The following is a 26789-nucleotide window of genomic DNA, read 5'->3' as shown; positions in this document are numbered from 1 at the left end:
TACTAATTCAAGGCACAAAATCTGCCAAAATACTTCTGTGTCGAAAGGTTAATTTGAAGCTGTTTTTTGCTTTTTAAAATACAATTTTCTCAGATGTTTTGATTTCACAAATGTTATTATCTCATATTTACTTGAGTTTCCTACTCCTTTTGAGAAAGTTTTCCTTTTGCAGACATCTGGTAAGTGGAGTTGCTCTCACAAGGCCAGCTGATCTCAGGGAATAGCAGCCATGTGGTGTCCTGAATTGATATGACAATACAGGAGATTATTTCGCCCTATACAAGAAGGTGTAGGACTTGTTCATACCATTCTTTGATTAAGATATAATCCTTTGAAATATCTTCATGCAGATTGTTTTCTTCATGCAAACAGCTCAGTGTTTTCTCATGCTGCATGAAAAAACTTTATAGCCTTACTCAAACTATTTGTCTGAACATCCTGTTATCGTTAGTAGAAACAGAAATGGAAAGAGATCTGTTTCCAAATTGAATGTTTCTGCCACTGTAGGCATTGCATTTGCATTATAGACATAGGAAATTTTGATGTTATATGTAAAAATGGCCTTGGCCCTATGTATCCTGCTAAGACTTTAGAAAGCGCAGAGACCACAGTGAGAAATCCAGAGCAGTCACAAGAATGGTATGGGGTGCATTTAGCAATGAGTAAGAGGAAGCAATGGACCTGTTACTGCACAACCCCTCTGCACATTGACAGAATTGATGAAGAGCAGGAGCCGGCATGTGTATGTTGGCACCAGCACCTATGTGAAGAGGAAGTGTGCACATATATGCTGCCTCCATATGACAAATGTTCCTGATTTTGGAGAAGTATATGTGATGCTTTCATAGGTGCCATCTTCATGTGTCAACAATTTTGTTAATAATAATAATAATAATAAATTTTATTTGTATCCCGCCCTCCCCGCCTCGGCAGGCTCAGGGCGGCTAACAACATTTCTCAATAACATACAATATAATAAAACCTTTAAATTTAACAATCTAAAACAATATAAAACATTATTTAACAACATTAATGTGTTCTACTAATGTGTTGGACTAATGTGTTCATGCTTGCTTCTGCTCTCCGCAGAAGAGCAGTGTTTGTGTATAAAGGGCGTCTTTTGTTTGTCCTAGAATGTGAACTACCAGCACTTGCTATGGCTTTGCATGAAAAGCAGTACTTTCTACCTACTGACTATAAAATCTGTATTCATTTTCATGCATGTCAGTTTGTAGGCACTTCAACAATGTTTGGTCAACAAGAAGTTCACATGTACAGGAATCTTTATTAATTATATTACACTAACATGGGGGCTGAACAACACAAAGATTTAAAAGTGTGGGGGAGGATCAGATAATGATTATTGTACTGCATTGTGTAAAACTTACATTACATAGAACAGATTATTCATATGAATCAATAAGTGCAGATGGATTCTGTGGGAATCATTTAAAGTAAGACATGCAAAATTCATTTCTATTGACATTTTTGTTCTTAATTATACCCATGCTAACAAACAGAACACCCAGGAGTCAAGCTCATTATATTTACAGTGCCCTGTAACCTTTTTTTGACTTTTCTCTAGGCCAATATCAATCTAGGGCGCTGGCTGAGAGCATGCTTACTACCAGTGAGTTTTTAAAAGAGATCAGTTATGAACTCATTACTGGAAAAGTTAGTTTTCTGGCATCGCATTTCAAAAATACATATTTGGGTGAGTAGATCCAAGATTCTGCTAAGACTCTGCTATTACTGATGTGAATTTTGAACGCGACCATTGGGATCAATGACAGAGCTGGCCTGCCTGATTTACTTGCTTCTTGACTAAACACAGATCTGATTTCATGCTGTCATCAGGTCTGCTAGAAGCCAGCTTTTTAAAACTATAGAGCATTATATAGGTGGCTTTGAGAAAGTTCCATGTTCAGTAAAAGATCTGCAAGTGGAAGTTAAAACACAAGGGAATACAGCTTCTCTTGAAAAGCATGAAAATTGTTTCCTTCCAAAGTTTTTTTTTGTGCAATGATGGCTTCTTCTGTTTTGCTGTCTACTTGTTTATCGTGTTGCTGTGGACAAACTATAGCAAAGGGTCTTGTATATTTATAATTTTCACATTATTATCCTATCCTGCCTCCCAAAAATCCATGGTAGTGTACATAAGTCTCTCTTTCTTCAAATTATCCTCTCACTGATTCTGTGAAGCAGATTACTGGGCTGGGGGGGGGGGGAACAAGGTCATAGAAAGCTGCAAGACAAAGTAGAGATCTGAATCTGGGTCTCCTCACACCTAAGCCAGTGCTCTGCCCGCTTCCACACACTGCCTTTCTGGATGATGCATATGTGTTTCTTACAGTAAACCCCAGTTTAAATTGTTAAATTGTTGGAAAGACCAGACTATTCAAGTTATCTTCAGCCTAAACATTATTTCCTCAGAGGACTAAAGCAAGGACAGTGCTAAATATTAAATGTGGCATAATATCCTTGAAGCCATTTTTAAAATGGACCCCGACGTCCTCTGCGCCCTCGTTCAAGGCTGGCTCCTTGGTATACCCTGGAGCTACGCCGGTTGAAACAAGGACTCCGACGACTGGAGAGGCAGTGGCGGCGCACTCGTGGCGAAGCGGCGAGTACATCCTACAGAACGTTTATGAGGTCGTATGAGATGGCAGTCAAGGCCGCAAAGAAGAAGTACTTCGCGGCCAAGATTGCGTCTGCAAATTCGCGCCCGGCACAATTGTTTAAACTAATTGGACATTTAACTACACTGCCCCCGGGCATACCAAACGTTAGAGAATTAGAAATAGGCTGTGAGGCTTTTGCGAAATTTTTTGCAGACAAAATCACGTCGCTCCGCCAGGACCTGCCCATCACCTTAGATATAGTACATGAGCCCGAGGCCCTATGCCTGTCTTCTGATTTAACGCTGGATCATTTCGACCTGCTCAGCCTGGAGGAAGTTGACGGAATTCTGTCCTCTGCGTGCCCTACAACTTGCGACCTGGACCCATGCCCCTCCTGGCTAATTAAATCCTGCCTGAGGGAGCTTGAATGTCCTCTACGGGACATTATAAATAGATCCCTCTCGGAGGGGCGCTTTCCATCACCCCTGAAAGAGGCCTTGGTCCGACCCCTCTTGAAAAAAAGTACAGCAGATCCGGCCGAATTGGCAAACTACCAACCGGTCTCTAATTTACCGTTTTTAGGTAAAATAATAGAGAGGGCAGTGGCGTCGCAGTTGCAGAGCTTTCTGGATGACGCTTCCATTCTAGACCCTTGCCGGTCCGGCTTTCGCCCGGGTTATGGGACGGAGACAGTACTGGTCGCCCTGGTAGATGATCTCCAACGGCACCTGGATCGGGGCGGTGTGGCGATGCTGATGTTGTTAGATCTGTCGGCCGCGTTCGGCACGGTCGACCATCGGCTACTGACCCGCCGCCTCGCCAATATAGGGGTGAGGGGGTCTGCCTTACAATGGCTCTCCTCCTTCCTCGAGGATCGGGGACAAAGGGTGGCAATTGGTGGCGAGCGATCCCGGAGGCGCACACTGGATTGTGGAGTGCCTCAGGGGGCAGTTCTCTCACCAATGTTATTCAATATCTATATGCGCCCTCTTGCCCAGATTGCCAGGAGATATGGACTTGGGTGCCATCAATATGCAGATGACACCCAACTCTATCTGCTGATGGACGGCCGGCCTGACTGCGTCCCTGAGAATTTAGACCGGGCCTTGCAGGATATGGCAACGTGGTTGAGGGGGAGCGGGCTGAAACTGAATCCAGCGAAGACAGAAGTCCTTTGCCTGGGTCGGGGCGCCCGGGAAGGGGAAATACCTCTTCCGGTCTTCGACGGGGCGCCACTGAAAGTGGCGCACCGGGTTAGGAGTCTGGGAGTTCTACTGGAGCCTTCATTATCAATGGAGGCCCAGATTGCAGCCACTGCCAAGTCAGCCTTTTCCCACCTGAGGTGGGCAAGGCAGCTGGCTCCCTTCCTAGAGCGCCAAGATCTGGCAACGGTACTTCACGCAACGGTCACCTCGAGACTGGATTACTGTAATGCCCTCTACATGGGGCTGCCTCTGTACCGAACCCAGAAGCTGCAGCTGGTGCAGAACGCAGCAGCCAGACTGTTGCTGGGGCTCCCTAAATGGGAGCACATACAGCCTAGACTGCGCGAGCTGCACTGGCTGCCAGTTATATACCGGGTTCGTTACAAAGTGCTGGTCATTACCTTTAAAGCCCTATATGGTCGAAGACCTGTCTACCTTAGGGACCGTCTTTCCCCATATGAACCCCACAGAGCACTGAGGTCAGCTGGAAAAAACTTGTTGACCATCCCCGGACCAAGAGAGGTGAAGCTGCAATGCACCCGCAATCGGGCCTTCTCCTCTGTAGCCCCGAACCTATGGAACCAACTTCCAGAGGAAATGTGGGCCCTGCGGGACCTTGAACAGTTCCGCAGGGCCTGCAAGACCTTCCTCTTCCGACTGGCTTTCGCTGACGAAGAAAGTAATTGCTAATGATTACCACCATCATAAAAGAACAAATAGCATTAGCACTTTTATCACTTAATTAATTAATTAATTTAAAACTTATCAGAATTTTAATGTTAAATGTAACTTTGTTTTTTGTATAACTGAATGATGTTGTTAGCCGCCCTGAGCCTGCTCCGGCGGGGAGGGCGGGATATAAATAAAATTATCTATCTATCTATCTATCTATCTATCTATCTATCTATCTATCTATCTATCTATCTATCTATCTATCTATCTATCTATCTATCTATCTATCTATCTATCTATCTATCTATCAGATTTGTGTTAATGTAGTCTACCTTTTTCAGATACATTTTTATTTTAAAAGGAAATTATTTACTAGGTGATGAATTGGACAAGTTGCTAGAGACAATGCAACAAAGAAGAGGAGATAATGTTGTAATTCCATTCAATGGAGACGTTAATGAGTGTATTTCATCTCAAGAAGCAGCAGACATGGTTTTCCCTCAAGAACTAGGTAAACTTTGCTTTAATAGAATTGACAGAAATTGGATGTAAGCCTGATTTGAACATGTTTAGGAAGCTTAGAGTATTAGAACCTAACCTACAAGTATCCTGCAACATGAGCCTCACTCTCCTCTACTGCCAGCCCAGCCAGTGGAACTCAAGAAGACCAGAGATTCAATTTGCATAGCTACACAGCTGTTGCCAGTAGTCCTTTGTTCCTTCCAGGAAGGGAAAAATAAGTCAGTTCTGATATTTGGCTTCTGAACTCACTTTAGGTTTGCCAAATTTGAGAAATAAATAAATCTCAACTGTCTGCACTAGTTGTGTGGGTTGGGGGATATGCAGGAACTATGTGGATTGGGCCACTCCCAGTTCCTGCTTCTGTTTCTACTCCTAAACTCTTTCTCTTGAAGAGGCTTTTACCCCAGAAGATGAGGAATGGACACAACTGGGTAAACCAGTTCGTTCCAGTTCGTGAGGTCCCACAAACCATGAAGAACCTCCCTGCTTCGCTTAACCAGTTCAAGTTTGTGAATTTTCCTTTCCTCCTTTCTGCTGGAGCTGCTTTCCAAGGCCAGCAGAATGTGTGTGCGTGGGGGGGGGGGGGAAAGAGATCTTAATGTTCTTAAAGGGAACGTTTAAATGCCTTCCCAGTTTGCTCACTGAGCCATGCCACCATAGGAGCATCACTCTGTGAGTCAACTCAGAAGGCATTTAAAGGCCTCAGTTCACTTGTGAGTTCTGCCGCTGCCATGGCGTGGCTTGGAGAAGGCATTTAAAAGACCATGGTCTCTTTAAATGCGTTCTTCAAGCACTGCTGCCAACCAATATGTTTCTAACAGGAGCCACAGAAATGGATTTAGATAGGAATAACTCTGCATAGGATTACATTGTCAGAGATGGAAGCTACTAATCCTGCATCTTTTAGACTTTTTCTATACCCTAGAAACTAAATTATGGCTTTGCTTTCTTTAAGATTTGGAAACTGAAACCTTCCAGATTTACCAACCTCAGCTCACAGTTGCCAGAAAGCTCTTGTCACAGGTCTGTGCTATAGCAGACAGTGGCAACCAAAGCCTGGATCTGGGCCATTTCAGCAAAGTGGATTTCATTGTTGTAGTCCCTCGTTCAGAGGTTCTGGTTCAACAAACCATTCAACGGATTCGACAATCAGGTAAAAATGGAAAGAGAATAGGTAATGATTTTCATCTGCACACATGTGAATGAACATGGCAACTGTTCTGTTTATTCTTTGTTGCATAATTGCTGCTGCACAATAAAAATATTGCACAATAAAAATATTAATTTGTTTTCAAGAAAATATTTTTGTCTTGTGTATATATGATGCAAATTGTATATATTTACTTATTTTTTTCAGAATTTGTTTTATACTTGAGAGGGGCAGAGGCTATATAGGGAATGTTACCGGCTTGTTTTTAAATATTTATTAATTTAAAACTGCTTTCTGTGACAGTATCATTGTGGCTCATTACCACTGAAGCCCGTACAGTTTCTCTCTTTGGGATTTGAGATTTCCTCATATATTTTCAAGGGCTCAAGGATCTTCTTCCTTGGAGGTTTTTAAACAGAGGCTAGATGGCACCTGACAGCAATGAGGATCCTTTGAATTTAGGGGGAGATATTTGTGAGTTTCCTGCATTGTGCAGGGGGTTGGACTAGATGACCCTGGAGGTCCCTTCCAAATCTATGATTCTATTCTATGGTTTCTTGACAGCCATAAGCATAATAAACTTGATTTTTTAAATAAAAACAGAAGCTTCTTGCCATCCGTTTCTTCCAACAGGTGTTCTTGTAGACTTGGGCCTTGAAGAAAATGGAACAGCTTACCAAAGAGCTGAAAAATATGTGGTGCGGCTAGACAATGAGATTCAAACCAAGTTTGAAGTTTTCATGAAGCGAGTGAAGCAGAATCCATATACTCTCTTTGTGCTTGTTCATGATAATGCTCACGTGGATTTAACAAGGTAATTTCTTCAAAACAAGGCAATAAAACATTTGCTACTATATAACACAATTCCAGATTATAGACTTGGGCAAGAGGCTACCTGACCTTACCAGCTGCAGCAATGCGACCCCCTCCAGTGTCCTCTGCAAGCACAGTGGACAGCCAGATCAACACTCTTTTTTCACTAGCTAGGCCATCCTTTGTTGAGATGGCACCAGCCTAGTCAGGAGTGAGGCCAGCCTGATATTCCCCACCAAAGCTACAGTGCAACTAGGGCACACTTGTGGGAGATGGGGTAGGAATCAGGCTTCAGGGATGGCTCCTGAGGAGAGAAGCAATCTACCAGACATCTGATAGAGGTAGACTGTAAGTAGTGGGAGGGGCGACCTCTGAAGTAAGAGGCAGCCCTGCAGGCAGGTGTTGGGGGAAAGCATCTGGCCAATGAGAGCTTTCCTCTAATCCCCAGGCCTTCCAGATCACATGGCTGACATGGAAGTGGCCAAGAAGGCAAGGCATCCCTATTAGAGTCCAGAAGCAGGCTGGGATTGTGATAGCTGATCCTGGTCAGATCACTGGGGAGCAGTGCCTTGGCCATCTCTGAGGTCCCTCAGCTGTCATTTAATTTAGTTTTTGATAACTTCAGCTAGCTCACCCAGGATCTTGGGTGCTGTTAGGCTGACCACTTACCTCTTAGACCTGGTGAAAGCCAGTGGTGAGGCAATACAGGGACCCTGGTAGTCATTATCAATCTGTTCTTGGATTTAGGGGTCTATGTAGAGCTAGAGAGATTAAAAGAGGCTCTTGAAGAATTCGTCTTTGGATTCAACAGAACCTTCCAATCCTTCCGCTAGGAGAGAGGGTATCAAATAGATGTCCCTTAGTATGTGGGGTACCTCAGGGATCCCTCCTCTCTACAATGTTGTTTAACATCTATATGCACCCCCTCGTCCAGCTAGTATGGAGTTTCAGGTTGGGGTGTCACCAATATGCTGATGACACCCAGCTGTATGTATTGATCAGCGACTGCCTGGACATCGCCCTCAAAAATATGGCTAAGAGGTTGGAGGCCGTGGTGGAATGGTTGAAAAAGAGCTAGCTGAAACTGAATCCTACAAAGACAGAGATTCTATGGCTTGCCGGGGGCGGGATTCAGTGGTGGGGTGCCAACTTCCTTCTCTTGATGGTATGCCCTAATATGGGCACTGACTGTCAGGAATTTGGGTGTTACTTTGGAAGCCCAGATCAGCTGTCAATGGAGGCCCAGATAACAAATGTTGCCAGGCTGGCATTTTTCCAGCTGCACCAGGTTAGGCAACTCCATCCCCCTTCCTGTCTCGCCCTGACCAAGCCACAGTAATCCATGCAACAGCTACTTCCAGACTAGACTACTGTAATTCACTCTATGCTAGGATACCCGTGAGACTGACCCAGAAACTCCAGCTGATTTGCAATGTGGCAGTGCAGGTCCTGACTGGAACATCATGGGCAGCACATATTCAACCAGTGGTGCACCAGCCACACTGGCTGCCAGTGGAGCACTGAGTCAGATTCAAAGTTTTGGTATTAACCTTTAATGCCCTAAGTGGTCAGGAACCCACATATCTCCAGGACCACCTTTTCTGGTATGTCACCCAGAGTGTTATGCTCTGCAGAAAACAACCTACTTGTGATTTAATGTATAAATAAAAATAATGGTCAGTAGAGAGGAGGAAGATCCTGGTGTTGCAGCCTCCTCCCCTCTTCTGACTGAGGTTTAGCGGGGTCTTCTAAGGGTCGGAGCAGTTACAATGGATGGGCGAGTGGTGGGCCAGGGGCATGAGGGGCCCCAAACAGTCATTTTAGTTTGTAGCAGCAAAATAAAATGGGAATCCAGTAGCACACGCAAAAAAATTCCAAGATAAACGTTTGTGAATCAGAACATCATCAGATGTATGAAATAAGGCATCTGATAAAGTAAGCCTGAAATCCAGGAAAACTATACTAGGATACATTTTGTTAGTCTTCAAGATGCCACTGGACTTCCCATTGCTACAATGTTCTGTGTTTTCATTAAAATCTTAAGCAAGCGAAGTGAAGCAGTTTCTGGCAAGACAGCATATGCCTTTTCTAAATAAATAAAGTCTGACTGACTGCACCCTGTATGATATTTCTCTAACTTTTATATATTGGGTTAAATGTAAAAAAAATAATAATAATAATTTGCCTTTGAAGCAAAGAAGCTTTATGTGGAATCCCTGATTCTCTGTGTTTCCCAGTTAAGGGAAAATGCTATTCAAATTACAAAGATATCTGACCCCCATGGTAACAAGAGAAAGAAATCTTACAAAAATAGAAGACATATTCATGTAGATACATTTAACTTATTGTGAACAGATTAACTCTAAGAAGGTTAACTTGCTACAGCTTCAATCTCAGGTAAGAACGAGGGCCTATATAAGATAAAACAGAAGATCAGCAAGGGCCCAAGAGGCTCAACATCTATTGATGAGAGGGTTGGTCCAACTGCCAAGTGCACCCCAGTGAGAAAATTCTCTTAATCCTTTCCCTCCCAGATCCTCTTGTATGCAGAGTTATAATATCCAACATAATAAGTTGTGTGACCAAAAGTTAAGGAAGTGTACCTTTCCCTGTCACTGCGGCAGGATGACACATATCTGCCAGACTTGTTCCTGTCATACAGTTGTTGAGGGAAAAGAGGACATCTTTGTTTAGCAGTAGGTAAATCTGTCTGAAATGCCTTTTGACTGGCTTTAAGTTGGTGTCATTTCCGCCTGTCTTGGGCATCATGCTGATGTACAGAATGTACTATTTTGGTGGCCAGATGGTGGTGCATAGTCTTTACTACAGTGACGGGCAGCCCAGTCCAGAGAACCGCTGTGTAGCTGCGCTCGAGTGCAGAACTAGCATCGGCGGCCACAGTCGGCTCCCAAAGGGAAGATAGTACGCTACGCTTGGAGAGGGAGAGCAGCCTGACAAGTGAGAGAATCCATCGCCATGAAGATTCCACCCAGGCGCATGCCATTGGCCTGCTGCCGAGGTGGGTGTGGGGGAGGCACAGGCTCGTGCGGGACCACGGAATTGGCCAGCCCATTGCACATGACCAGGCAAAGGGGCAGAAAGCCTGTGCCTGAGAGGCCATCAATCCCCCCACTCCCTACCACTGTCAGAGACTCTGCAAATGGCAGGCAGGCGTGCAGAGGCATGCGCAGACAAGCAGGAAGTCCCAAATGCAGGAGTTCGCTGTCCTAGACAGCGGCTGGAATGTGTGTCTGGGAGCGGGCAGACCAAGTACAAAAGACACCACCCAGAGCCCCCCCTGGTGTTGCCCTGCTGCCGCCCCCTATGTGCAAGGAACACTTCCCCTGGGGGCCGCAAAACCCAGAGTGCGAGCTGCTGTGCATGCATCCACTTCAGCAGCCCCCCCCCTTAGTGCCCTGTGCACAACAGCCCTGTGGGGTCGGGTGGGCCATCAGCCTGGGCAGGCTGAGGGGCGGCACCCCCCTCCCCTGTCCAGCCACACAGGGGGCAGCTTGGCGGCTCATAGCCCACTCCCCCCCAAGAACCAAGTCTGCCCACTCTCCCAGGAATTCCCTCGGAGAGGTCACTGACGGGGGGGGTTGCCCATGGAACATGCACCAGATGCCAAGCAGGAGAGAAAACAGAGGGCACAGCTCAGACTGTATTTTTCCGGAACAGGGTGCAACAGTTTCCCTGGTGCGCGCTGGGCAGTCTTGCCCTGGGCGAGGCTCCATTCCGAGTGGCGGGCAGAAACAACTGAAGGAGTGGGGGGAGCAGTGGAGCGACACACGCGGAAGCCTCTGTGTTGGAGTCCCACCTGCAAAACAGACAGAGATCAAGAGTACCTGCAGGGGTGGCAGCTGGAAGAGCAGGCTGCATTTCAGCCGGACTGTCTTAAAGGGACAGTCTCTGACCCATCTCCCCGCATCGGGGCAACTGCCACATCCCCTCGTGCCCTGCCAGGGGTTGGGAACGTGGCAGAGGGCAGACCAAGGGAAGGGGGCAGGCAGCAGCACAGGGGAGCAGGCTCAGCAAATGCCCCCTGCCAAAGCCTACTGCTTGGTTCAAGTGCCAGAGACGCTCGCACACCAAGTGGTCGAGAGCGAGGGAAGGGGGAGGGTAGTGCGGGGGCACAGTGCAACTTACCCATATATGGGCAACAGTCCTCGCATACAGAGCCTCCAGGAGCCTGGAACCTGTGGAGACGTGGAAACTAGCAGTTAGCCCTAGGGGAGAGACCTTGCTCTTCCCCTTGCAAGTCAAAGATACCGTCAAAGCAATCGCTCAGTGCAAAACCCATCACCAACGTGCCTGCCTGTCCCTCACTCTGTCTGTATGGCAGGGAGCTCACTGGCAGATTTTCCCGCCATGCGAATCTGTCCCTAACAACTGAGTTGTGCGAGGCCAGAGCGGAAGTATTTCTGGGAGGGGGGAGGGAATGTGATTGAGTGCTGGAAAGGAGGATCGTTAGCCCGAAGTGCAAGGGGATTGGTGAGGCAATCACACTGCTCCCTAAGGATTGTGCTGTTAGCGGACTAAAAGCCGGTCTACTGAACAGTTTTGTACCATTAATGCAGGGGGGGGGGTTGTAGAAAAAGCCCAGCAGGAACTCATTTGCATATTAGGCCACATCCCTTGACATCACCATCACACAGGGCTTTTTGTAGAGGGGGGGACCCAGCAAGAACTCATTTGCATATTAGACCACACCCTCTGATGCCAAGCCTGCTGGGACTGCGTTCCTGCTCAAAAAAGGCCCTGCACTAATGTAATGTTTCCAAGGGCCTGCACAAGAATCCTCTTCGTACATCTACATGATTACCATATTCTTACCAGTAGACTCATATCTGCAGAATAAATGAGCTTACAAAATCAGTAGCATAACGGTAAGAAGCTGTTATATATAGGTTGCTTGTTGTATAATAGTGTAGCTAACATTGTCTATCAAATAGGCAACTTCATGGGCATATTGAACTCCTCTGTATTGGTTTTCATTTGGCTATTGATCATTTTACTTTCACTACTGTATGGATATGCTTTGCTTGCTTTGTGTGATTCAGTATCATCACTGTCAGTCATAGACCTTGTAGCTCCAAGATGCTAGCTGTGGATGCCAAATACTGAGAGTTGACAAGGTGGTTAGACTTGGTCTGATACTTAGCTCTTTTTTAGCCTGTTCATTGCTCCTTTGTGTAGCAAACATATTAATTTAACTAGACCACTTCAACTATTTGGAAATGTGTGGAAGTGAGAGATGTGGTGCGGTTGCCTCATTCAGTATGTGGATGGAGGCCATTCAGCAGCTCTGCATATAGCTAGTGCCACTAAGTGGCAAGCTTTGTTTGTTAAGCAGGGATCCCATGTCAAAGAGTTTGTGAACTCTCCTTTTGTTTTGCCATTATTTGTGGACCCACACAGGAGCATTTCCTGGATGAGGGATAATCTCTGTTTTGGTCTTTTTGTTTTTTATCCAAATAATTTGAAACAAACATTTGATTTGTTTTGGTCTCTTCCACTAGTGCGATCTCAAGCTCTTTATCCCATGGGGAGCCCAGCCATGGACTTGCTGATAGAGTAATTAATTGTAGAGAGGTCCTTGAAGCCTTCAACCTCCTTGTCCTTCAAGTGAGTTCTTTTCCATACGCTCTTCAAACTCAACAGTCTAAAATCAGCTCTTCCAATGAGGTACACTGGATACAGTTTAGCAACATGGTAAGGGTCTAAATGTTATAATATAAATGTTGATGTGCTTGCTCCCGGGAATATATTTTGCTCTTCACCTCTGGCACTACTGCTTTCCTAAAAAAGCAGCTTCATCAAGCTCCAGCACCAACTGCATCATCAAGCTCCAGAAATTGCTTAGCACTAGTGCCTTTGAAGAACTTCTCTTGCTAGGATGGTTAGATAGGCTAATATGGGGAGATCACTATAAACCATTATTTATAGAATCATCTCATGTATAGAAATTTCAGTGTAATAAGGGTGTGACTATGTTGAACATTATACAAATGTAAGAACAAAGTTCAAGTCCAGTGGCACCTTTAAGACCAACAAAGTTGTATTCAAAGTATAATCTTTTGTGTGCATGCAAACTTCTTCAGATACATTGAAATGGAAGGTGTCCTGAAAGCTCTACTGTGAATAAAACTTGTGTATGATGAAATAAATAATTTTTAAGATGTACGAAAATAATGGGGTGTGTTTTTGGAGGAGAAAAGAACTTGTTAATATGCAGGAAGAAATGTAGACATTTGTAAATTTCATTTTGCTTCAATCTCTACTTGAAATAGGAGGACTTAGGCCGAGATGAGAAGCTGTATTTTGGCTTGAATGAATATGGCAAATCTTTGCAGTGGGGAATCACAAGCCCTCTTCTGAGATGTGATGAAACCTTTGAAAAAATGGTCCATACACTCTTAGAGAGGTAAATGTTTTTGGAATAGTGTTTAGCCATGATCATGGATGTGGGTGTTTGAATGTTTACTGTCATTATATAGGTATAGAAATCTTGTGTAAAGTCTTTTGGATGTTTCCAAATCCCCAAAGTAGCAGCTGTTTGTTTTGTTACAGAAAATGTACTCCTTATGCTTGAAGAAAAATAAACAGTTTCTTGTATCTGACATTGTATTTATTATTGTTATTATTATTGTTGTTATTCTCATTGATGTTATATTTCAAACAATTTTTGAATATAGCTTGACAATTAACAGAACCACAAGTTATGCAGATGACCCTGATTCAAAACTTGATACTGTGAACAGAATAATATTTTTTAGTAGGAAAGAAACAGTAAAGGAAAAATGACAGGCATATTAAAGAATGGATGTTACTTAATATATGATTTGCAGTGGCAGATTGCAATAGGAAATGGGGCAAAAAAAAAAAAAAGTGGTATCAGAAAGTCTCCACAGCCAGGGGATCTAACCAGAATGCTGAAGTGCACTTAGAAATGAAATGTTGAGACAGACACAAATTACTTGGGAATAAGCCCCCTTGAATGAAGTGAGACATCAGCCTCTCTCTGAAAGTAGCCAACAAAAAGAAAACTAAAAAGCAAGTTTACAGCGTAAAGATGCTTAATGAAGAAGAACATTTGGGGAGATGTGTAAAGTTGGTTGTATCATCCATGGAAAGGCCTGTTATCTGAGTCCTCAGTTGATGGTGCTCCTTTTTATGATAGGTAATAGATTTCTGTTTGATTTTGCGCCAACAGACCTACCTCCTCTAGAATCTTCCTCTACTATTACTGTCAACCTTTACAACTACTAACTCAGTTTGTGCCAATATTTCCCTAAGGCTTAGCTCAAAAGTTTGTTTTCTGCACAGGCCACCTCTCACCCTCCCTGCTTTGCATTGGGGACCCAAAGTTGGGGGGCATTGGCCAGGAGTCAAGGGTGGGGCCCCTAGATAACCCACCCCCCATAGCTGCAGGCCTGCTGCAGTGACCATATCCTTCCCCTGCCACAGGAGCCTTTAAAAAATTTTTAACGTATATTTTTTATTATTATTATTTATTATCCATTTCTCTACATGCTTTCTAGTATCCATTTACATTTTTCCCCCAACCCACCCCCCTTAGTCTATACATCCTCTTCTTCTTCCAGCCATGGACAAAGGACTTGTAGCTTCCACTGAATGTCCACTCTCCTTTCTTCCTTCGCCCATTTCAGGTAGGTCCACCACTTTTCTTTGATTCTTGATCTTCTTTCCTCCCATGATTCTTCTTGCGACATTATAGCAGCTATATCTGACTGGATAAAATTGAAGAGATAGTTATGCCAAGTTCTTTCCTTCCATTTACTTTTATCCTTCCATCCTGCCGCTATTACCGCTTTACCCACTGATATCATTGCTTTTAGTAAATCTTGATTATTCTTCCCTATTATCTCATTCCCTAATATACTCATCTGCATTAATTCAAAGTTAATTCTCAACTCTACCTGAAAGAATTTCTTTATCCTTCCCACTACCATTTCCCATAATTTCTTGGCCTCAAGGCACTCCCACCACATGTGGGTGTACCATCCCTTCTCTTTCTTACAGTGCCAACACTTAGGGCTCAACCCAGGAAACATATTGGCTAAAGTAGCCGGAGTTCTATACCATTTGGTGAAAAATTTCAGTTCCATTTCTCTGACCTTATGAATCTTAACTTTTTTTAAACCTTCCATTATCTTCTCCCTGTTCGTTTTGTTATTTGGCCTTCTGAACTCCATGTCCGTTGAAGGTAGCTTAATGCTCCTTCATTGCCTGAATTCATACTCCTGTATAAGATGCTTACTAATCCTTTTTTTGTTTTTCCCATTAATTTGTAAAACCTTTCCATAGGTTCTTCTTCATTTAAATTACTCTTCTCCACTTCCTTCTTAACTTTAGTATACAAGGAGCCTTTAAATTCTTTAAAGTTGCACATACAGTGCTATAACAAATACGTGTGCTAGGTTCTCTGATTTCCAAGCTTTCTTTCTTTTTTTAAAAAGAAAGTTTTTAGCCCTTCCATTGTGGAGGTATAAGAAAAAAAGGCATATCTCCACGTGAAAAAAGCTAGGGTCTTTTTTAAAATGAAAGCTGGGAATTCAGAGAACCTGATTACATTCACCCCTGGAATTTTGTCTCCCCCTTCCTGCAGCCCTTAAGTAACCCAGATTTGGAATAGAAATCTGGATCACATTAAGGTGGTAAATCTGTATCTGGACATTACCTTTTCAGTCTTCAGATGGGGTCTTGCATAGCTGAAAAGCTGTCCACCCAAGAAAACAGAAAGAAAAACTGGCATTTGAGTGAGAAGAACAGTCTGGAACTCTTCTATTACCCAGGTTTCTATATGGAGGTGTTTTTGTCTGGAGGAGCTCTTAATCATGGGAACCGTGCCCTACCCTGCTGTAGTCTGAAGTGGTACAGACTTAGGTTGAGAACTAAACCAGAGAGGGACAGAAGTATGGCTTGTTTAGAACCTGCTTCAGAATAAACAATTTAGTTGATGCAGATTTTGAAAGCACTGAAAAATAAAGCGGTAAAGAATAGATTACTCTTCTGTCCTGTTCCAGAAATAATGTTTTAGAGCATATTCATGATTTATTTATCTCTTGAGCTGAAGTGCCTGAGATGTGCAAATGTAGCAAAGAATACATGATTGTCTAGCAAACGGATAAAGATTGATAGTGTCAAAAGAATCTGTGAGTGGTACATGAATCTTTAACCACTTCTAGACTAATTGAGCTTTTCACCATCAAGTTTTTGTGATTCTCAGGGCTTTTATGCTCTCTTTTGTGTACCCAGTATTTTGAATTAAAGCTTTGTAGTTTTTGTTCTTTGGAGCTGGAGGAAGGCATATATTGATTCTTGTCATATTTCATTGGCAAGAGCATTTTTTTTTTGCTACTAAGTATTGTTTTAAAGGTAATGCAAAGAATTGACATTAACAAAATATTAATAAATTATATACTCTATATATTGAATTTGCTGAAAGTCAATGATAGATGTAGCAAGTATGAGCTTCATTTTTATTTTTAAAAAACCTCCTGTGGCCCAGATTTGCAAGGCAAGTGGGAGTGCTCATGATCACTTAACTGTTAAGATTAATTGTGTGTGTGCAGGCTTGGTTCAGAACAGAAGTGTGCTGTTGGAGGAGACCAAGCTAATTATTAGATTGTAACTTACAGTCCCGCCTGCCCCATAATTACACCTTAAGAAATGTATGCATGTTGGTACTGTATTTTACAATTAAATTGAATATGGATACAAGCAAGTCCTCCAATCAAGCCCAACATGTAAAATATGGGGAAACAGTAAAGGGGAATAGTGCAACAGCTTTGTATGTATGTATGTTTCTTTTGAATGTATGAATTCAATTTAAGAGACCTGAGGGCTGCTTTTTAAAATTAGCATATACAAAAGACATTTTAAGGGACATCTTAAATATGTAATGTGGCTATGATATGTCTGCCTGACAGGAATCTGAGACTGGCTATCATTCCTTTGTTTAGCCTACACAGCAGCAAATCTTGGTTTTACTGCCTTGTAACATATGAACCTGCTCTCTAATGGAGAGTCAGGTCTGAGATTTGCTATCTTTGACTGATTCAACATGAAGTGGATTCTTAGTTCACTACCAACCCTGATATGATAACTGAAATGTTTACAGTGACAGCATAGGTAAAAGTCTTTACAGATGTTGTCTTTGCACCCTGTGAATACTGTGCCAACAGGGTGAATTCGGGGAACCCAGTTCTCAACAATGAAGTTATTACCATACTTGCTAGCTCTGCTCCCTATTGGCATAGTGTGTTTCATGCTGTGTCTCAGTAGCAGCTAACCTGTCAGTAACCATTTTTCACAATCTAGAAGAAGAAGAGATTGGATTTATACTCTGTTCTTCACTAGGAGTCTCAGAGCGGCTTACAATCTCCTTCTCTTCCTCTCCCCACAACAGACACCCTGTGAGGTAGGTGAGACTGAGAGAGCTCTGAGAACTGCTCTTGAGAGAACAGCTCTGAGAGAACTGTGACTGATCCAAGATCACCCAGCAGTTGTATGTGGAGGAGTGGGGAATCAAACCCAGTTCTCCCGGATCAGAGTCCACAGCTCTTAACCACTACACCAAACATTTACCTTATAGTTTCGGTCAGCATATGAAGAAAAGAGTATAGTAATTCATCTTTCCTGTCTCCAAAGTAGTGTTCTGAACTTGCTGTCTTACAGTTTGCCTGCACTGGGGCTATATATGCCAGACTTGGTGAGTGATTCTCTTAGGGTGCAGCTGTGTTTCTGTTATCCATGGAGACCTAAATGTGTACCAACACAATGCTTATATAATGATTTGTATAACTTAAAACAAGAATATGAATTATGCAGTGCATAAGTTCTCTTCCCTTTTTTTATAGCCTGGTGTTAGACCTCATTTCAGGCCTATTTATACTGACTAAAACAAAGCTGTATTCCTTTCAAGGTACCCCAGGCTGCACAGCATGGTGATTCGCTGCTATCTGCTTATTCAGCAGTATTTGGAAGCCTTGATGGCTCTCACTACCATGGCCTCACTAAGAGACCAAAGCACACCTGAGACACTCAGCATAATGGATGACATCATCACTTCACCAGGCAAGGATAAGAGTGGTCGTGGTCATATGCTTGTCATCAGGATTCCCTCAGTGCAGCTGGCAATGCTGGCCAAAGAGAGGCTGCAAGAAGCGCGAGATAAACTAGGCCTGCAGTATCGCTTTGAGATCATCCTGGGCAACCCAGCTTCAGAACTTACTGTTGCCAAGCACTTTGTGAGACGATTAAAGGTGAGCATCAAATAATGTTGTTGTGGGTTTTCATGCAAGTATGCAGCTGCACATTCACAGGCTCGTGTACTAAATTCACCCAGTGTAGGGGCATAGTAAATGCAATAGAAAGTACTCCACACACTTTCTTATAGTGTTACTCAAAGTGTTCAGCAGTTATGAAAAAATTATCATAATCATTAGTATTTCCATTATGACAATTTTGAAGTTTTAGAAACTTTTGTTACCCAGTAACTTGATCTTACACTGTGCTATGCAAAGCACAAAGAAAAAAAGGAATCAGGTGCAAGTGTCTTTTGTGAGTGCAGCATTTTGGGTTGGTTCTGTGGAAAAGACCACATGTGCAAAAGGGGAGGCAGTTTTTGCTGATTATATTTTCCTTGCTTCAGCTTCCCCCCCTGCTTCTGGAGTCCTCTGCTCCTAGGATCAACATGAGGGAGGCATTTCAGGATACAGTGAGAATATGGAGGCAGGGCAGTTTTATTTGTGGGGAAAAAACTAGATGGGATCCAACCCAATGTGTTTTTGGGTGTACTACTGTAGCAAAACACCTGGAAGTCTACAGAAGAAGACAGTTTTGGAGACAGGTTCAGCTGTTTCAGCAAAGGTATGGAAAGTCTTGTAGAAGTAATACACAAGCAAGTTATGGTGAGGATAGGAAGGCAGAGAGGCAACACTGAACCCATTGAGGGAAAACCAGGTTATAAATCGAACATAATAAAATAAATAAATAAAATAAGATCTTATTCATGATTACAGACCTCATTTTTCTAGTCATTTAGAAACAACCACAATATTCGAGTATTAACAGAAATTCATGAGAACGAAGTAACAAGGCCCATTGCCCAAATAAATCACAGTACACTGATGAGGAGTAAGACAGACAAGCTTGTACTGGTCCAATGCCTCCTCAATATAGCATATCAAATGAGCCCTGCAAGATTAGAGAAGAGGCCCATCTAGTCTACATCCTGCTTCTTGCAACTGCTGATCAAGCCTTCCCTTGCTACTGCTTTCTTCCCCCACAACTTCATTCAAAGGTGTACTCTCTCTAGCTTGGTGTAGTGGTTAGAGCCAGTTTGGTATAGTGGTTAAGCATGCAGACTCTTATCTGGGAGAACCAGTGTTTCCCCACTCCTCCACTTGCAGCTGCTGGAATGGTCTTGGGTCAGCCATAGCTCTCGTAGGAGTTGTCCTTGAAAGAGCAGCTGCTGTAACAGCTTTCTCAGCCCCACCTACCACACAGGGTGTCTGTTGTTGGGGTGGGGGGTGGAAAAGGAGATTGTGACCGCTCTGAGACTGAGATTCAGAGTATAGGGCGGGATATAAATCCAATATCATCATCTTCTATACATGCAGGGCGCATTCAGCCAGTATGGCTAGAAGCTATTGATGGAATTGGGTTGCAGGAATTGGTATAATCCCCTTTTAAAGCTATCTAAGGTAGTGGCCATCACCATATAATTCAGCAGGGAGTTCCACAAACTAATGATCCTGGCTTCTGTCCAGGATAAATAATAGCATGAAACAATGCTGGAAAACAGTTTTCACTTGAGAATAACACTGCATTCGCTGTTCACGATATAAGCAGGGAAGCTAGGATGGTCCTAATAAGAGCTAGAAGCACTTAAAGGACTCACTCTGAAAGGAAACAAATTGTATCTGAGGTTTCCTATGACTCTCATGCCTGAAACTCCATTCATTACCTGTCTTCTCAGTGATGATAATCAAAATGTTACATAAGTTCCCATCAGCATTTTGCTTCATGCATCCAAGTTGATCCTAGAGAAGGATGAGAGAAGTTTTCTGTCTTCTTTTGAGGAAAGGAATGTGTAAATAAAACATTTATTGTAAAGCATTGTGTGTAGAATAGCCAGGAGATCCCTAAGGATTGTCCGGTAGCTTCAAACTGTGGCTCTTTTTTTGCACCACTAGGTGATGAGTTATGCTTATTTTTAGGCTGAGAGAAATTTGTGATTTGCCTAAGGTCACCCAGCTGGCTCCTCTGAGGGAAATTGAACCTGGTTCTATAAATCAGACTATGTCACTCTTAATCACTATACCAAGCTGGGTCTCAAAGAACTATATGATTTTATCCTTTAGGCAGGACTTTTTCTGAGCAGGAATGCACAGTAACGCAGTTCTGGCTGGCTTGGTGTCAGGGAGTGTGGCTATGCAAATGAATTCCTGCTGGTTTTTTTCTACAGAAAAGCCCTGCCAATAGGCTTAGTGCAACTTGTATTGCTTTTAAATGTATGCTGCACTGAAGGAGCAGGAAACTGTAGGCAGATTGAGTGATGAATGGAGGCATTAGTAGTGAAGGGAAGCAGATCTTTAATGGATGAGTCCTTCTCTCAAACCTGGAAGTGGAATTAGTCATAGGCCTCTTCACAGTGGAAATTTCTGAAAAGCAGAGCAGCATATTGACTCATTGATCCACTGTAAAGTGTTTCATTTTCAAACCATTTATTTTGCCTCAAAAGAAATGACTCATAATGCACAGCATCTGTCTGAGGTGGCGAGAGAAAAAATGGCAGATGGAGAGTAGCAAAGAGCTAAGAGGAAACAGTCAGTGGAAGATTCCTCTGGCTTGTACATCCATGTTTCAGGGAGTTTTTGTTAACAACTTTTAAGGAGAACATTATTACCTCATAGAGTATTGAGACTCTACTTCTAATTTTAAAGTAGCACTTTTTATTAGTCTTGTTGGTGGGTCTTTCATGGTCATTTGTTTTTTATAAAATGTACATTTGCCTTTTAGTTCATATGACCATTTCATAGTTGGCACTTTAGCTACAATTGCCAGCTGTTACAGGGTTTTGGATCCATTAAAGTCTCTGAGATGAGAGGACTTTGCATGGGTTCACCATCCTTCTGCTTGTGCTGCCTTCTGCAGTCTGCCCAGCTCTTCTTTTTCTTTTCAGTGTTTGCTACTTTTTGTGTAGACCCAAGCTACATATAACACAGCAAAGAGGAAAGAAATACACATTGCATTGTTTTTCCAGAAAGAGTCCCTTGGTTTAATGTGTAGTTGTACAATGTACAGTCTGGTGACTGAACGTTTTTCATTTGCATTACAGGACCAAGAAATGTTCCACTTGTCAAAACTGCCTATTGTTACGCTCATGGTTTTTGCTTTTGGGGTAGAACAGTTCTTTAGAAACAATAGTTTAATTTTTGTTCTAATATGGAATTGTGTACTACCAGCTCTCTTTAAGCAACTCCCCATACTGCTAGGAAAGCAGTTTAATGGATTGTATGCCCTCTGTTGTAGATAGACATTTAGTGTTTGCAAAAAAAGGCAAGATAATTTTGCTTCTAATGGTATTGTTTGTTTATTATTCTGAACCGCTAGTAGTGCAGTCCTAAGCAGAGCTACTCCCTTCAAAGTCTATTGACTTGAATGCATTTAGGAATATGCAACTCTGTATAGGACTGAGCTTTAAGACATGCAGAGATTAATACTCCTAACTTATTAAATCATGCTACTGCATCTCAATTTGTCCCTGTCTATGTAAAAATGGCCCCCTCCTAAGTGGTTTATTGTGTCACTTCTCCATGTAATGCATAAATTGATATCTGATGGATTCTGTGTACCCTTCACCATCATTAGCAATGTATATGTTGCTTATAAGGTCACTGCCCTTATTTTACAAGTTTAACGTTTACCTTGTTTTACTTATTTTTACATTTGTTTAGTTTTATTTATCACTTTTCCATCCCAGGCAACAAGTAACATTTGTCCTTCTAGCACTTCACATTTGTCTCAGGTATTTAACCGAGAGTTGAAGGATAACAACTACAGATGTCCCCCTTTAAAAAACCTAGCAGTTTTGAGAATTAGGATTTGGGGAAGGGCATAAATACTGTTATTTAACTCCCCTAATATCATTTTGGGATTCAGTTTTGGGTTCTGGAATTATTTGGATCTGATTATTTCTGATGGGATACTTTGGAAGGGGGCAACACCCAAATGCCATCAGCATTGCAGGAGACCTACTACTGCCTTTTCCACTAAAGACCTGCCAGGATTCCAGCAAATTGGCCTACGAAGCCCAATTCTGTGGCCCCTTGCACAAAGTGCCTCCTCCCATCCCACTTGTTCCCATTGTTTCCTTTGGGGAGGGGGAGAATTCCATGATTTCTCAGGGGTAGAGCCAATAGCCAGACACACAACAGCAAGCAATCACTGGCCTATGCAAACAAAACCAACAAGGCCTGCAGAGCCAGTGTCACAGAAGGCAAGAGGTGTGAGAGGCTTGGGGCACCCAGGTTCTCATCTCTCTGCAGACTGCAGCCTATACACACTCTGACTGGGAGGAGGAGATTCATGAACTGCAGCTGCCCTTCATCACTGGCATTCTTGTTCTCTCACACCCCTGTAAAGGAGAAAAACAACATGAATAGAGCACGTATGAACTTCATTTTGGGTGGTTCTATGGGTTCTGTTTGCCATAATCTAGATTCCTAATATCCAGGGCTCTTTTGTAGAAAAAGCCCAGCAGGGACTTATTTGCATATTAGGCCACACCCCCTGCATTCCTGTGTGTTCCGCCCAAAGAAAGCCCTGCTAGCAATATCTCTTGTTCCCATGTGATTTGGTTTTGTTGTTTGCCATGTACATTAGAAGAGTGACAAGAGCAAAGTTTTTTGCGCTGTATTTATTTTCAGCACAGAATCGTGCCAAGAGGTGCTGAGGTTCAATTGCAGAGTTTTGGGGGGGGGGGGCAGTATTTTTTTAGAACCCAGCTTGGAATTTGGGTTATATATCATGCCAATCTAATTGAATAACTTCCCTGCAATTTCTTTATGCTTCTGAATTTTAAATTTGGAGGTTGGTATTTTTCCATAACTCCCCAACACAGACCAAAAGGATGCAGGCGCAAGTATGTGCTCACTTCACTCACTCTCAGAGTCCAAGGTTAGATAGTTTGAAGGGCAGCCTCTTGGCCCTGGTGTGAATTTGAGTCAGGTTCAACCCAGAAGACAGCTCAAGTTGCTCATCTTCCTCCTGCTGAGTTACAACAGCTGGAGGAGGGAGCAGCCTGAGCAGCAAGCCCCTGCCCAGTGCCAGCCCCATGCCTCAGGTACTTCTGTGGGCAGTGCTCCATCAACAACCTCTGTGAAGGGGGCCTTGCTAGGCCTCTTCATTGCACCACTCCAGCCAGCAGAAGGAGTGATAGAAGACTGCTGTGGGGCAGTTGTCTGCACCGGTGAAGGGAAAGCCACAGCCCTCCCCCCCCCATTCTTTTTCTTAGCCTTTCCTCAAAGGCCACACTGCATGTCCTTCACATTGGTCCTTCTGTCCCCCGTACTACTTCACCAAAGTAGCTGTAGCACTGCACTCTGGGTCTGAGCACTGACTTATCTGCCCTTGAATCCAATTCAATAACCTTATGCCCTTTACTTTTTCTTCCTCAGTACATTAACCAGCAATTGTCTGGGGATTCCCCCCCCCAAAAAAAAAATCCTGCACAACTGTTTTTTAAGGGAGGGGGTAAAACTATACCTAGGCTTGCTTCAATTGAATTCTTTTTTAAAAAGTTCTGTAACTACAACCTGAAATGCAAGTATGGAACTCGCAGTTTGTTTTGTTATTGTAGTCTAAAAGCATAGCCCATATACTCCTCCCCCCAGAAAGTAATGTATTACCTAGTCTTTCTTGAACCCTTTAAGAATTTAAGCACAAAATGTTTTTTTAAAAAATTCTAAAACATTTCAAGAGACCACAACAAAACAGCACAAGCCTTTTAAACCCAAACAGCACAAAACAAAATAAAACTATTTTTAAAAGAACAAGAAAGAAAACAAAGGCTCCATCCCCAACAACCCACCAGGCAACCCCCCCCCCCAATAACTGATTATTTGAATACTGTTTGGAACAAAGTGCAACCAGTCCTGGCACAAAATAAGAAGAGAGTGTTTCCAGGCAGGCAAGCAGAAGAATTAATCCAAGGCACAGACCGACCAAAGTAGCTGGAGGCATACTGGCAGTATTCCAAAAAAATCTCAGCCAAGGTCAACAAACTTTGGACTGTGAGAGAATCATTGTGATTTGATAGACAGAAGTCCCTGCAAGTGTGATCCCATTAGCCTGGGAGAGATGCCCAGAGAAACCTGTCAAATGGGTGATCTTTAAAATGCCAGTCCCAGATATTCCTGAGTATCTTAAATATTTCCTGATTTGGGACCTGAGAATGTCATCCCAGCACCCAAATCTACCCTAAAAATATCAGTTAGGTAGCTAACTGCAGAAGCTGTGTACCTATGTGAAGGAGCATTTTTAGCGGAAAGATGAATAAGAGATAATGTTGGAAAGTTAATTCCAAGGCTTTTTGATGTTCTTTTCTTACAGGCATGGAGAGGGAATGACCAGGAGGACTGGTTTCCTCATACTTACCAGGATTTAGAAGGTCTGCCTTGTATCGTTGTTTTAACTGGCAAGGACCCACTTGGGGAAACATTTCCCAGGTATGTAATAGTAATAGTATTGGACCTTGTGTTCTATCCCCCCTGCAACCGAATCAATAACATCTGGCTTACCAATGAACCCTCACTATTATTCTGATCTTCAATGATAGTCTGTCTCTTCTTGTTACAATGTGAGATAGCATGTAGAATTTGAGAGTAACAAAGAGATTACAGTTACCCTCAAATTCCATATGAGCCAGTATCATATGCTATATCCTATGTCTTGTTGCGATTTGAGGATAACAAAGACTTTGATGGTCCAATCTTGGATGCCCTGACTTGGATGTTCTAGGTTAGCCCAATCTCCTCAGATCTTGAAAGCTATGCAGAGTTGGTCCTGGTTAGTATCTGGATGGGAGGCTACTAAGGTCCAGAGGCAGACAATAGCAAACCACTTCTGAATGTGTCTTGCTTTGAAAACTTTACAGAGTTGCCATAAATCAACTCCCCATGGAGGTCTCCCGTTGTGTGGGGCTGTGATGCTCTGTCTTCTTGGTGCTTGGGGGGACATCTTGGTGTTTGCGGGGACAAGAGTGGGAGGGCTTCTGGAGTTCTGGCCCTGTTGGTGGATTTCCTGATGGCACCTGGGTTCTGGCTAATGTGTGATACAGAGTGTTGGACTGGATGGGCCCTTGGCCTGATCCAGCGTGGCTTCTTTTATGTTCTCATCAGGTGTGACTTGACAATACTTACCATCCAAAGTGATTACTGTGACAGACAGGAGGCAGTCTTGCCCCTAAAGGGAAAAGCAGTCACTCAGCTGGGTAGCTTTGTATGGTAGTATGACGGAGTGGTTTAGTTCTGCCTCTGGTAGAGGACAGAGTAGCCAATTGTTAGGCCTGCCTCTGGTAATGAGCAGATCTTGTACCATTTAGTTTGACTCTTGGGAAAGGGCAGTCTAGTCTGGGTGGAATCCTGTGCTTGTGAGAGAATCCACAGTCAGTAAAAGCCTGTTAGTGCCTGAAAGCATTAAAGAAAATTTGAAACACACTCTGAAGCCAAAACTAGTTTGAATTTATGTGCCTCAGCCAGTGTTCTCCTCTGACTATCTGGCGATCTGTGGTGCTGATATGTTATTTGAAAACTACCTGTAAATAAATAAATATTCTTTATTTGTATACACCTGCCTCAATAATCTCCATGTTCTACTTGCTCACCACAATATTGAACACTTGCTTTCTTAGAACATCTGGTAACTGAGGAAAAGTTTTAAATTTTAAAACACACTTGGTCCCCCAAAATCATAAGAGGCTATGTTGGCAGAAAAGGCCTGTCACAACTACTAAGTTCCCTTCTCTGTGAGAGGCAAACCAATCCTTGCCATTTTATACCTTGCTGGAATAGCAGATGAGAAATTGACATTTAAATGGCAAAAAACACAAGTCCTTTTCAAACCTTCTTTTAATATATATATTCATATCTTGATTTTCTAGGTCCTTGAAATATTGCGATCTTCGACTGATTGACTCAAGCTACTTAACTCGTACTGCCTTAGAGCAAGAAGTGGGCCTGGCATGCTGCTATGTTTCAAAGGAGGCCATCCGAGGGCCCATTGTGGCTCTTGACCTTAGTGAGAAAGATCAGGAGAAGGCCAGTATTATTGAGAATGATGCTGATGAGCTGTTAATTGACCTGGAGAGACCTCAGAGTAACAGCAGTGCTGTGACTGGAACTTCAGGTTGGTTTTTCATCTTAACCTCCAGTGCTGCCCCTTTATCCTGGATGTTGGGCTTAGTAGCCATCTGTTAGGCAAGAAGTAGAAGGAGGCAATGCAGTGTTTGTAGGAAAAGGAAAGAATGGGAATAGGGCAGGAGAAGGAAAAAGGGAAAGGTGCTGTAGAAGTGAAAGAAAAAATACATGTGTCCTGTCCAGGGCATTAAAAATGCCTAGGCTCAGCTTTGCTACTTGGGTTAACTGCTGTAAACAAAAGCTTCAACTGCAAGCATTGCAATTGTGAGGTTGCTGCTTATTAAAAATTGTAGCAATTAAGTATGATTTAAGGGTTAGGGAGAAAGTTGATTTTGAGGGTACTCCCATAGGAAAAGGG

General features: G+C 43.0%; 1 protein-coding gene across 1 annotated transcript in view; it reads left to right on the top strand.

The window, feature by feature from the left end:
* GREB1L (GREB1 like retinoic acid receptor coactivator) overlaps nucleotides 1–26789 on the top strand; it is a 123416-nt gene that overhangs the window by 70844 nt on the left and 25783 nt on the right. The window contains exons 12-20 of the mRNA XM_060243913.1: nucleotides 1586–1714; nucleotides 4875–5009; nucleotides 5976–6173; nucleotides 6804–6984; nucleotides 12503–12695; nucleotides 13274–13407; nucleotides 17932–18271; nucleotides 24627–24742; nucleotides 26176–26420. Of these exons, the coding sequence (XP_060099896.1) occupies nucleotides 1586–1714; nucleotides 4875–5009; nucleotides 5976–6173; nucleotides 6804–6984; nucleotides 12503–12695; nucleotides 13274–13407; nucleotides 17932–18271; nucleotides 24627–24742; nucleotides 26176–26420 (1671 nt within the window). The remainder of the gene's footprint in view (nucleotides 1–1585; nucleotides 1715–4874; nucleotides 5010–5975; nucleotides 6174–6803; nucleotides 6985–12502; nucleotides 12696–13273; nucleotides 13408–17931; nucleotides 18272–24626; nucleotides 24743–26175; nucleotides 26421–26789) is intronic.

The sequence above is a fragment of the Heteronotia binoei genome, chromosome 7 (genome assembly GCF_032191835.1).
Source record: "Heteronotia binoei isolate CCM8104 ecotype False Entrance Well chromosome 7, APGP_CSIRO_Hbin_v1, whole genome shotgun sequence".
NCBI lineage: Eukaryota > Metazoa > Chordata > Lepidosauria > Squamata > Gekkonidae > Heteronotia > Heteronotia binoei.
The sequence above is the reverse complement of the archived record's forward strand: the minus strand, read 5'-3'. Positions and strand labels throughout refer to the sequence as shown.